General features: G+C 39.7%; 1 protein-coding gene across 2 annotated transcripts in view; it reads right to left on the bottom strand.

The window, feature by feature from the left end:
• Positions 1-1,536: 1,536 nt before the first annotated feature.
• LOC307032238 (PC-esterase domain-containing protein 1A-like) overlaps positions 1,537-12,054 on the bottom strand; it is a 45,665-nt gene continuing 35,147 nt past the window's right edge. Inside the window, exons 7-14 of one of the 2 annotated variants that reach the window (XM_079670086.1) lie at positions 11,496-11,573; positions 11,256-11,336; positions 10,736-10,798; positions 9,365-9,423; positions 3,942-4,079; positions 3,767-3,865; positions 2,747-2,776; positions 2,550-2,654 (exon numbers count right to left, since the gene is read on the bottom strand). In XM_079670086.1, coding sequence (XP_079526212.1) covers positions 3,773-3,865; positions 3,942-4,079; positions 9,365-9,423; positions 10,736-10,798; positions 11,256-11,336; positions 11,496-11,573 — 512 coding nt within the window. In that variant the 3' untranslated portion in view covers positions 2,550-2,654; positions 2,747-2,776; positions 3,767-3,772. Of the gene's footprint in view, positions 2,655-2,746; positions 2,777-3,766; positions 3,866-3,941; positions 4,080-9,364; positions 9,424-10,735; positions 10,799-11,255; positions 11,337-11,495; positions 11,574-12,054 lie in introns of both variants that reach the window. The other variant, XM_079670085.1, reaches the window with a different exon arrangement.

Here is a 12,054-nt window from a genome sequence, read left to right as displayed (position 1 = left end):
CAGTGAATGATACACCGGTTTCATTAACAGAGCAGAAATGCTGTAATCCAGCGTCTGATAGGAGCCACTTACCTCACCTCTGACTCATCCGTCCAACAGGAGTTAACAGGTCTGTTGCAAGGCTGCTGCAAGTGTTACACACCGTTAGGATGGGTGACAAACAAGATATTTTATTTATTTTCATTGAATGCACCACATGAAGCAGGCTGTGCGAGTCTCTTGAGTTTCATTCCCATTTCAACATTTTGTCTAACACAACCTGTCCTCCCAGCTGCCTCCCAAACACTGTATTCACCCACATTTGAATAATACATTCCCAGAATCAACAAATATCTTCTGAAATATTCTTTGATTTATATTTCACTCATCAAAAGCACATTCATCATTTTAGGAAAAAGCTCCACCATAATCTGTGTTCATAACATGTCCCAGCCACAGCCGGACCACACTATCTCTGACACGCATCTAGATTATTCTTCCAACAATACCTTGTTATCCCAATGTGGCCCCTCACCACAAAGGAACCATTGAACCAATAGCAAGTATCTACAAGAAAGCTGATAAGATCCACGGCAACCGCCCCCCTTCGACCCACCACTGCACTCACATTCTGCTCCCTCATTCTTCAGAACAACAACAATAATGTAACTGTGATACTTTATTACTTTTAGACCCAGAACAATTCTGCTCTCTCCACATCAGCCCTCTCATCTGTGATGTCTGTGTACACTGAGTTTGGTTGTTGTCTTGTTTCTGTTTGCATTTAAAGTAATGGCATTATGTTGGTTTAATGTGCTGCAGACAGGGACCTACTGTTACACATGTAATGTTACCTTTAATCTCTTCCTATCCATACAGATTGATACAGAGAAGAAGAGAGCTGCCTTCACTTCAATAATCAGCTCTGGTTTTAATCACGAGTCACTTAGCAGCGTGGCCTAATTGCCTATCATCTTAATATCTGTACGAGGACCGTCTGCTAGCGGCTCATCTTCTCACTTCTTGATAAGACACACACCTAATGAACACACACACTTGTGTATGGAAATGTCGTCGGTCAGATTCCCGTCACGTCGGAGCCGTTGCCCCTGCGAGCCCCACGCTAACCCCCGGAAGAGTCAGGGTGGGGGGGGACTAAATTGGGAAGCGTTTTTGCTGTGTCGCCGCTGGGCTGCTGAGTCAGTGTGGGCTGTGACTCACGGGGGGCCGGACCCCTGCTCACATCTGGAGATCTGATGATCAGCTGCCGGACAGTGTTCAACTGTAAACCTTTATTAACAATGGTGTCAGGGTGATGTAAAAATGGTTCATATTTAGCCGGTCACTTTATAAAAATATATATATTTGGGGCTCACCTGGTAGAGCAGGGGCCCTTGTACTAAGGCTGGTTCCTTAACAGGGGCCTTATCTGTCCCCCCCCCCCTTTCCGTCTATCTTCAACTACACCATCTAAAAAAAAAAGGGAAAAGCCCTACTATTTGAAGTTAGTTTTCAACACAGATATAATGAAAAAATAATGAACAAATTATTCTGAAATAATATTTTAATTGAAAACCATGAAGGACGAAAACACAGAACATGTTTTTAGAATTAGCTTGGAAATATTACAGGCAGCTTGGAAACGCCAAATATCTACAGGAAGACACCCTGGATGTTGTTCACACGAGTTAAGCATTCAACACGATGATTTATAAATAAATACAAATAAGAGCCTTTAAGAAATATTAAAACAAATTCAAAAATGGAGAACATTTAAATGAAGGAATATTGCCAAAAAAAACATTGCAGCAAATGGTTTAAGTTCTTTAGTGCAAGAGGAAAACATGCTGTGGCTCCATATCACAGCAAACTAGCAGAAGTATAAAATAAGTGCTCAATACTGATATGTGTTCTCATTTTTGCTCTTCATTCAAGTTCAGGTTGTAGAGCAGTGAGACTCTTCTCTTCTTCTTCTCATAAAAGTATGTGAAGCCTGATTTGTAAAAACTTCTATCAGCTGTAAAGGCTGTCCACATTTCTAGGTCAATGCTGACTGTGCTGCTCCGAATGAGCTTGCTGTACCTGTGGGTGGCTGACTGCCAGAGGCTACAGATCAAGGCATTAGATAAGGAGAGCAGTAGATTACATTTAGTAGACCTGAAGGCCTCTAGCGATGAGCAGGCTCAGTGTGTGTGTGAGCTACAGCACTGAGGATTTCCTATTGCTCAGACAGGATGCAAAAAAGGTTTATCAGTCTTGTTTCAAAAACATCTTGTATGAATCTCATTATCCTAAATTCTAATTGGGGATCAATCTGATCTGTGTATTCTAATGCTGGTATTGTGTGCTTCCAAGCAACCCTTAATTACAAATCTCAGTGACATCCAGAAACAGCCTGCGACTTCATACTCACTCGTCCTCTTCTCTGCATTATTTCCTAATCAATTTTCTCACAGTGACACGTCATCAGACATCACTCAGGTATATTTCATCCTGAGTCCCTGTGTCCCTGCTGTGAGGGGTTTCTGTGTCTGCAGCTCACCACCCGTGCGTAGGGTGCCTGGGTGTCACCCGGGGAAGGATGGGGGGGTAAGGGTGACTCCTGAAGTTACGCCTCCCCCTCCTCATACAGTGATCATCTTGTCTGGAAGGAGGAACGAGCTTCAAACCTCCACCTGGACACAAAGACCACAGTCATTATGTTTTACTGCAGGACCATTGGCATTCATGAGATAATGAGCAGCTTTCAGTTGATGTTGTTACTTACATAGCATCCTCTCCACAGGGGTGTGGATCTCTGCCCATGGGAAACATTAAACAAGAATCTTGATTGGAATCATTGTGTGAATGTAGGATGCACCGCTTAAAAAATATCTTTGTCTAAAGCTGCACCAACGTCTTATTGCCGATTTTCATTCGTTCATTTGGGGAGTTGGCCATTAACTCCCAGTCACATAAAACCAGTACATCATGTCATTGGAACATTGGAAGAAATCTCTTTCCAATCGTAGGCTAAGTATTGAAAACTGTTGGGTGAACAAGTCAATGTTTTCCCTATAGTCAAATTCCTCAAATGTATCCATCATTTGTATCCTCATTATGTGGCCTGGCCTCTCCACACACCAAGCACGGAGATAGATCATTTTTTTACAACAATTCAGTTTTTTCAAACCTAAAATAATACAGGAGAAAATCTAATGTACGTATGTGTGTTGTAAAAGTATCAAATAAAACAGGAAAACGAATGGCATCATAATAAGATTATTGGACAGTTTAACAATGAAGAGATGGATAGGAAACTCTGATTCCAGGGAACTTAATCTGGTGGTTTTTCTGAGGAGCCTGCCTCATCTGGAAATAAACGTATACATGGCATGGCTGGCTAAGACATGTAGTAACTCAGAACCAAGTTCAATCACTTGGTTCAAACACTAAATACCAACATTGATGAGTGAAGTGAAGTTCTGCCTAATCCCTATATTGTCACATTTCTTGGAGTTGCATGGGGTACAGGGAAATAAACAAAGGTCTGTTTTGGAACATTACATGGAGCTTTAATATATTTGTATTATTATTTTCTATGTCAACTGTTGTTACAGAGTTATTGACTGATGGTACATATTATAGAAGTGAGTTGAGTTGGTCAGTACAAAGCAAATGTATTTACTGAGCACATGAATGAGGAGGGCCTTGCTGGGTAATGCAAACGTCTCTGTGCCACATCCTCACAGTGCCTCAGTAATGCTACAGCTGACACCATAACAATAACAGAGAGAAAGCGTCATACCTGGACTTAACATGGAGTCGTCCTGTGACCAGGGGGTTCTGGCCTGGGGATGATCTCGCTGTGAAAGCCACGGGTTTGCAGGGGGCAATGGGTTATAGTCTGTCAGCAGAAACAGAAGACAGTGTCATAACACCAAAACGCTTGGGAAGTGTTGCTGACTGTGTGCTGTACCTACACTGACTGTAGTATCCAGCAGCAGGAACACCTTGGCCAGGATTAGCATGATGCTGCACAGGAAGTAGAGAGGGAGAGCAGCTGACTCCAGCAGCAGCTGAGTTCTGCTGACCGTAGAGCACACGCTGCAGGGGTGGACCTACACAACACACGGAGGCACAGGAGAACAAGGATAGGGTTGGTCTTATCAGTATACTGTACATGCACAAATAAAAATTAGTATAGTATGTGCAAAATATGCAAACATCAACAGTTTGGAGTATCAAACATTTCAGACAAAAAAAACAGTGTTGTATGTCAAAAATGTGGGAAAAACTACATAATATAGTATGTTGGCAGTATGCAAGAAACCGAAACATTAGGTAAAAAGTATGCAACAAAAAGAGATTGTATAGGATGTCAAAAACAGGCACAAAAACAAATATATATAGTATTTTATAAATAGTAAGTATTTTGGAAATGAGCTAAAAATAACAGGTTAGTATGACAAAAATATGCACAAAAAAAATAAACATAGTATGTTGAAAACATCAGGAAAAAATGTATATTATATTATGTGGAAATTATGAGAGTACAGTATATCGAAAGAATCTGAAAAAAAGCAGAACACGACAACATAGAAATGGTGTGTTGAAATAAATGACACCATGTAATATGTCAGAATAATATCACTTACTACAACATAGTAAAGCATTTAGAAAAGAACACAAACAACCACAGTAGTATGTGGAAAATATCAGGAAAAATATCATGTCCAAAAATGACATGATATAGTATATCTTAAAAACAGTACATAGTATGTGCAAAATATCACAAAAACACAAAACATAGTAAGTTGAACAAATCAACAGTAGATCTAAAAGCAGGGATGCAAACCCATCAGGTATGAAAAGGTGACAAGGACTGGATGGGTAGCGAGCCCCGGTATTAAACGGGCCCCGGGGGCTGAATTATTAAATACCGTGGTACTGTTAAACTCCGACGTTATCGGTCTTTTATCGTTACTGGAGACATGTAAAAAATGTATTATTGCTACACAAACATTATATTGCAGTTTTAGTGTCGCGAACTCCGTTTCTAATACGCAAAAAGACTGCAAAATGCGATTATTTTTAGTATTTTTGATCTTTCCAATCCAGACGAGAGATCTCTCTCCCCCGCCTGCTTGCGAGGGGGTGGGGCAGTTTACACACACGCAGCTGCTACATGCAGCAACCCACTGCGGAGATGGCGGAGAGAACGCGCTCCGAGGTGTGGTTAAACTTTAGCCGTCTCGATGTGGACAATGCTCGTGACCAATAGTGCAATAAGATTTTAGCATGTAAGGGCGGTAACACGAGCATTTTGTCTAAACATTTAGCAAAAGTGCACCACATTCAGACGGAGAAATGCACCGGGTTCGACTGTCTTTCTAGCAGCTCTGTAGCCCCATCCACGAGTAACGTTTCCACGTCAGGTGTTATGTATGCTAGCAGCAACACACAGAGTAACTACATTATACAAACATGGGTTAATGATTAGGTAACTCAGTTATTTATTTTGTTAAAGTTTCAGCTATTCTGTTTACAGTTCTGTCATCAGATTATTTAATATGATTTGTTGAAACATTGTTTTGTTTTTTTATGTGAAATATTATGTATTTAATTTAAATTAAAAGCAATGTTAGTTTTGTTCACAATTTGTTTCGTTAGTTTACCTTGTTTTTTTCTCCAAAAGAACCGATAAGAGTACCGTTAAAAGACCGGACCGATAAGCGGTATCGACAAAAGTAGTAGTACCGTTAAAACCTTAACGAGACCCATCCCTAGTGACTGGATGTTGTTAGAGGGGAAACACCAACAGCCCTGCCCGACAGTGTGGGACTGACGGAGGAAACGTCCTCCCAGCAACAATGATTTAGTATCCGTTACTTAAAGATTCAATTGTGACATGCTGCTGCATTAGAGAAGCAGCAGTATAAGTCATGAAAAGAAGGGTGATGTCAAAATATATTGAACAAATAAGGGTGAAGATGAAAGGGCAGTTGAACCTGTCTCCTCTCTATTCTGAAATGCAATTTTTAAAAACAAGTGCAAACAGCCAGAACATGAGCAGGTCTATTATTGTCTGGTCTACTGTGATGAAAGGCGCTTAGAACTCTCAAAATACCTTTTATTAGCTATTGTGAACGGGCCGACAGGTGAAGGCTGTGAATGAGGGCTGATTACTGTATGATGCAATCAATGGACCCTGACGAGGGGGCAGACACTTCTGATTGCCAAGTAGAGCTATAGAAAAGGAAAACAGCAGACTTTTATAGGAAGCAGTATTGCCTTCCTCAGGTGGCTTGCTGATCAAAATGCCTCCTATTTAACATTTCACATTTTTTTGGAGATAATGAAAATGCACTGTACTTAAGCTTCTCTGAGCAATTATGTACAAATTCAATCCACATGAAATTCAACTGTCATGGAGAATGCCATCTGGAGACATTCAAGCATTCACCAAAACAAATCAGCTGTTTAATTATCATCAATCACAGAGGAGCAGAGAGGAGCCTTCCCACACACACACACACACACACACACACACACACACACACACACACACACACACACACACACACACACACACACACACACACACACACACACACACACACACACACACACACACACACACACACACACACACACACACACACACACACACACACACACACACACACACACAAAATGCAATAAGCATACTATGTTCCTGGCAGCCTAGCATGTTAGAAGTTAGCTCTTAAGCTACAGCAGTGCAGGTCACAATCGCATTTCTCATGACAGAAATGTTGTCGCTTCATATGGTGTCCAAGAAAAAGAAAAGATCTATGGAGCCTCACTGATCATGTCCAGCTGTAGCTTGGACTCAAACTAAAGAAGAAGAAAGCAAAGCAGTAGGTTTTTGTTGAAGACATTTCACAGAGACAGCCTGCTTACTGTCATGCTCTAAAGAGTGCTTGTCCATACTGCTGGGGTTTATCTGTCTGTTTTCCTTCCATTAATATCTTCATCAGTAGATACAGGTTAACCCAGTTAATCCGGGTTTTGTTATCAAATGGATTTGCTCAGAATGACTGTTGGAGGATATGGAGATGACTTAACCAGCTAAAATCAACACATTAATGCATCACTACTTATAATCCAGTAATATCATATGTATTCATCGGAAAATGGCCACTTTTAGGTCTGGTACTTTTGTGCTCTGTATCATTAAGTATCATTTTAAATGTAGGACTTTGACCCGTAACACAGTATTCCTACACTGTGTATGATAACTTGGACTTAAGTAGAAGTTTTTTTCTCTGACACCGATTGATTGTGGTTGATGAATGTTAAAGCATGTTTTTTGAGGCTGTATGTAGTTAAAAAGTAAAGTAAATCATATTTGTGTTTTTTACCTTCCGTTTGGAACCAACCTGCTAAATGGTAATCACTAACTACTCAGGTTCTTTGAAGCCCCTTTAAGGTTTGGTTGAGGTTTGGGAGCAGTGTGTGTTTGCTCCCCATGATGTCACGGTTACCCAGAGCACCCTGGTTTGGAGAGACTTCACAGAAGCATCATTCCAGCTCTTTTTCTATTTGTTGCTGATGCCTTCCACAATCGATTGTACAGCTTGTTTCTAGTAAAGTGTGTTGTTGCAGGATGGCTATGTGTAATCAGTAATAATCATCTCTTTGTGGAGTAACCACTGGCTGTGATTGCAGTATGGTGCGCTAGAGTGCAATTCTACCAACCTTTCCCACCTGGATCAAAAAATAAACACAACCAGCAGCGCTACAGCTTCTCTCGGTCAGTTGGTCGACAACAAATGAGTTTCAGTTGAGAGTCCGGCTAAGTTTTGCAGTCATTCCCTGACCATACAGTTACACTCATTTACACGCCCAAGATGCTCAGCTCCACCGCAGTCTGATCCGAAGGCTAGTGAGCAGCTCCTCTGGAGCAGGTGGAGGTGATAATGTGCCTGGGCAAGGGCACTTCAGAGGCGGTGAAAACCTTTAGGGTAAAAGTGAACCTCTGAATCTCAGCAGTCTGTCCACACAGCTGCAGGCCTAGTAACTTTATACTTTTCTCAGACCTTAACTGTGAAACTTTAGAAACCAGCGTGTCACTCTAAATAACATAATATGAGCTTGTCAGAGGAAACAGCAAAGCCGTTTCATATTTGCTTGTAAAAACAACTTTGCGATGGTGTGTAGGCAAAGAGGCAATTTAGGTAAAGCATGTGGAAGTCCAAATACTTTCAGAGGAACTGCACATACCAGGTCAACAGAGAAACAATCACTGCTATGTAAACCATGAGGAGAACATTATTTAGAGTTTGAGCAATAATGCAGACTAGCTCAAATTAGAGTTTGAAAGATTGCTTTTAATAACTGTTCTTTTTAGAGCAACCCTATTCTGCTCACTTGCTGGTTCATGTTAGAATTTTGTGTCAATACTCGGACCCATGTCTCCATGCTTTAATGTTCAAAAAGCTGCCTCTTTACAGCACCTCTTTCACCCTCCGTCTGAAACCAGAGAATTGTCCAATAATCTGTCTTTTCCTATCCACTAATCCTTGACCTCTGTGTGAAATGTCACAGGGTTAAGGGATAGTTGTTAGGATATTTCAAAAGGACTTAGGAAAAGACGACCGGGCTTCAAGAGAATCCGACTGCACTGACACTATCTGCAAGTCAAACGGAGCCTAGGGCTCCAATCAATGAATGAATACATATGTATTCAAGTGGACAAATAATAATATATATATAAATGTATATAAAGTACAAATATGTTCATTTAAATAACATTGAAATCAGAGATGGGAGGAGAAATTAAGTTCACAATTCTTGCAGGAGACATCAGTCAGTAATCAGCCAGGTGCTGCCACAGGGGAGGAGATAAAGAGACCTGGGTAGCAAAGGAAAGGAACTGAAGCGTACAGACTGAAATCTCTAAAGAATCAGGACAGGTAAGATGTTTCAACTTTGTGAGAGATCCGTAGAGCTGCGGTGCGCTTCAAAAGATGAAGTTGTTCTGATGAAATGTTTGCCTGTGTGCCCCATGTCTTTATAAATCACTGTAAGGATATTAAGTATCAATCAGTGTGCTCATTTGCAGAGCACTGTGACCAGATACGCTGATGGCTAATTCCATATTGATTTTATTATTGTCGGTCACAAACTATGTTCACTGGGACACCATTTGTGTAAAATAAGGACTTATCAAAGTCAAAGTCAACTTTATTTTCAATCTCAAAATATGTTTGTACACACAGAAAGATGGAAATAGTGTTTCCCACAGTTCCGAGGTCTAATAAAAACATTTAAATGCAAGAACACTCAATAATTTACAAAAAGACCCACAGAATAACCGTTTACTTCAAGTAAGCAGGATATATGTAAAAAGATAACGTACATAGTAAATGGGAGTGCAAAATTGTCCATAGCAGCGTAAAAGTGACTGATTTGTTGTGTCTGTGCGTGGGTCCCGGTCCAGTGGGGGCAGGGTGCAGAGGTGAGATAGAGGGGAGAAGGGAGAGAGTTCAGCCTCCTTATAAACGTTATACTTACTTTATATTGCTCTGATAGTTTGCAAAAGGAAGTATAATGTAATGCTATTTCAATAAGTCAATACATTGAAATTAAAAGAGTTGAATAAATAATATTTAAATAAGTCAATACATGGATTTAAAAGTACAATGAATAAATAAATACAATAAAATATTGTTGCTAAAACGGAGTAAAAACTATCTTTAAATTAGTAAATTAATGCTGAAATTAAAAAGGGCTTACATTAAGTGGTAAGAGTTTGATTTCATATTTACAATGAACACATTTTTGTGCTTAGTTTGCACTAAGCACAGACATTTTTGTGGAACATTTGAAAAGTGTCTGCTGTGGGGAAACTACAGTTCTCTGTACAGCGGACTTCTGGAACACAGATACTTGCACCTATACTATTATAATGTTGCTTTTTTGCAAGCTTTATGAACGTAGACAACAGTGAAAATATATTCGTCATTTGCAAGTTTGGAATTCAAATAAAGTGAAACTTAATGGTTGCTCGCCCTCACCCTGCGGTCCACATGAATCCTAATACGTATGATTGTATGAAAAGATTTTTAAATAAATACAATTGTATTTATTGTAAACATGTTGGGCCTCAACATCTAATACTGTGTATCTCACCACTCCATTTGATTAAGGCTTAGGAACCCCATGCAGCTCAGTAAACACTGTGAAATGTGGACTTGATTTGATTCTTTCACAGTAAAAAACGCTTTACCTTTTGATTAATATAGAGTTGAACGTTTTAGAGGAAACTTCATCTGGAGGGAATTTGGGGACTTAGTGTTTACAGACCATTTACATGTTTGCCCTTACTGTTTTTGCTTTATATGCTTTTGCACGCTTTCTTATAATGTTTTATTGTTTCTTGTGCTTCTTGCTGTATTACCTCTAAGTCACTTTGGGTATGAAATGTGTATATACAAATACATCTGCATTGCATTGCCTAAAAAAAAGCTAAAGAAGTATTTCAATTTGACCGGAGATGTAATGCACAGCAGTACAGACAAATAAGATAGCTATCAATGTCTGAAAATGTAAGTGTTTCTCAGTCTGCTTTTTATTGATATGTGGCAAAGCAAATGGTATATCTCACTTCTTCCTCTCTAAAGCTGCTGTATCTTTTAAAATCCTAAAGCTTGTTGCTGCAAGTATGTTCACCACCTTATAATCATTAAGAAAATGTGGGAATAGTGTAGTGTGTGCATCAATCAATCACCTTGGAAGTGGTGACCAGCCGTCTGTGCATGATGCTGCAGGGCTCTGATGTGCTCTGCTCCACCTTAGAGACGTACAAAACAAATAAACAATTAAGATGAAGTTGCAATCAACATGAATGCATCTTTCATAGCCTTGTGTACTAAGAGAAACAAGCACACATTAAGGCATACAATGACTTGACATATTATGGTCTTGAGAGCTCATACGGAGAAAAAAAATGCAAGGTTTACAACTCTTCTTCTTTTCTTCCAAAAACAATAAATAATTCAAAACCATTTCAAACATAACCAGTTCTCCTTTTAATGTGCAAGTTATCTTTTCTAACGGATGACTGAAGAACATCTGCCTTGCTTATCGTTTACAGAATCTATTGTCTTTTTACAAAACAATGCAATTAGTCTTTTGCAATGCAGGCAATAAAACTGCTATTATTCTTTCTTCCTGCATATTCAAACATATTAACAAAGAATAACAAACGCAACATGTTACACAATAATAACAAGAGAGGGTTGTTATACCTGAGTTAGTTGGAAGATGCTGAAGTGGGTCTGAGCTGTGACTCTGTTGGTATCGGAGGGAGCCATATCTCTGGAGTGGTCCTGAAGTAAAGACGGAATAACACTTATGCAGGAATATGTATAGGGTACAGAGAACTGGTCCCAACAGTAACTACTGTCGTACTACGGTACTGTCACTTATTCCAATTGGAGCCAATGAACTGGCATGGCTGACGATACAGAAACTTAGACTTTACTGACCTGAGTCCATCAGAGCTCTTGGACTAGGCCAATCAGGTCTGAGGTGTTGTCCAAAGTCTTCTCTGTAACCCTGAAGAACTAAGCATTCAGAAAACGGTTCAAGTCAAACAGTATTAAAGCACAACTGGCTTCTGTGCTTTACTGCAGTACAACCTTCAGAAAGGATGTTGTGGATGTTTACAAAGATATATGACTAGAACAGTTATTTGATTAGGGCTGTGTAGGAGTTATCTAACACCTTTATAGAGTTAAGATATTCCCTAATGCACAGTAACAAAGGCTTGCTCCTTTTGCCCGTACATTGACCAAAGAATGCAGTGTTTAGTGTTGATGTGCTGATGCTCATCTCATGCATTAAACATTTCTTTCTTTTTTTTTATCATGCAAGTTAAATGTTTGTTTTTTTCAGCAGCTTGTATTTTCTTTTTCTTTCATGTTGCGTGGGTTGCTGTTCCTGGAATAGAGGGCATCCTTATCAGTGCAAGAACTCACTTTGCCAGTCAGGTAAAACAACACAAGGGTATTTATAATCTTCAACTCAACTTTAACCATTTTCCGA

The sequence above is a fragment of the Notothenia rossii genome (genome assembly GCF_949606895.1).
Source record: "Notothenia rossii genome assembly, chromosome: 3".
Classification (NCBI taxonomy): Eukaryota; Metazoa; Chordata; class Actinopteri; order Perciformes; family Nototheniidae; genus Notothenia; species Notothenia rossii.
The sequence above is the reverse complement of the archived record's forward strand: the minus strand, read 5'-3'. Positions and strand labels throughout refer to the sequence as shown.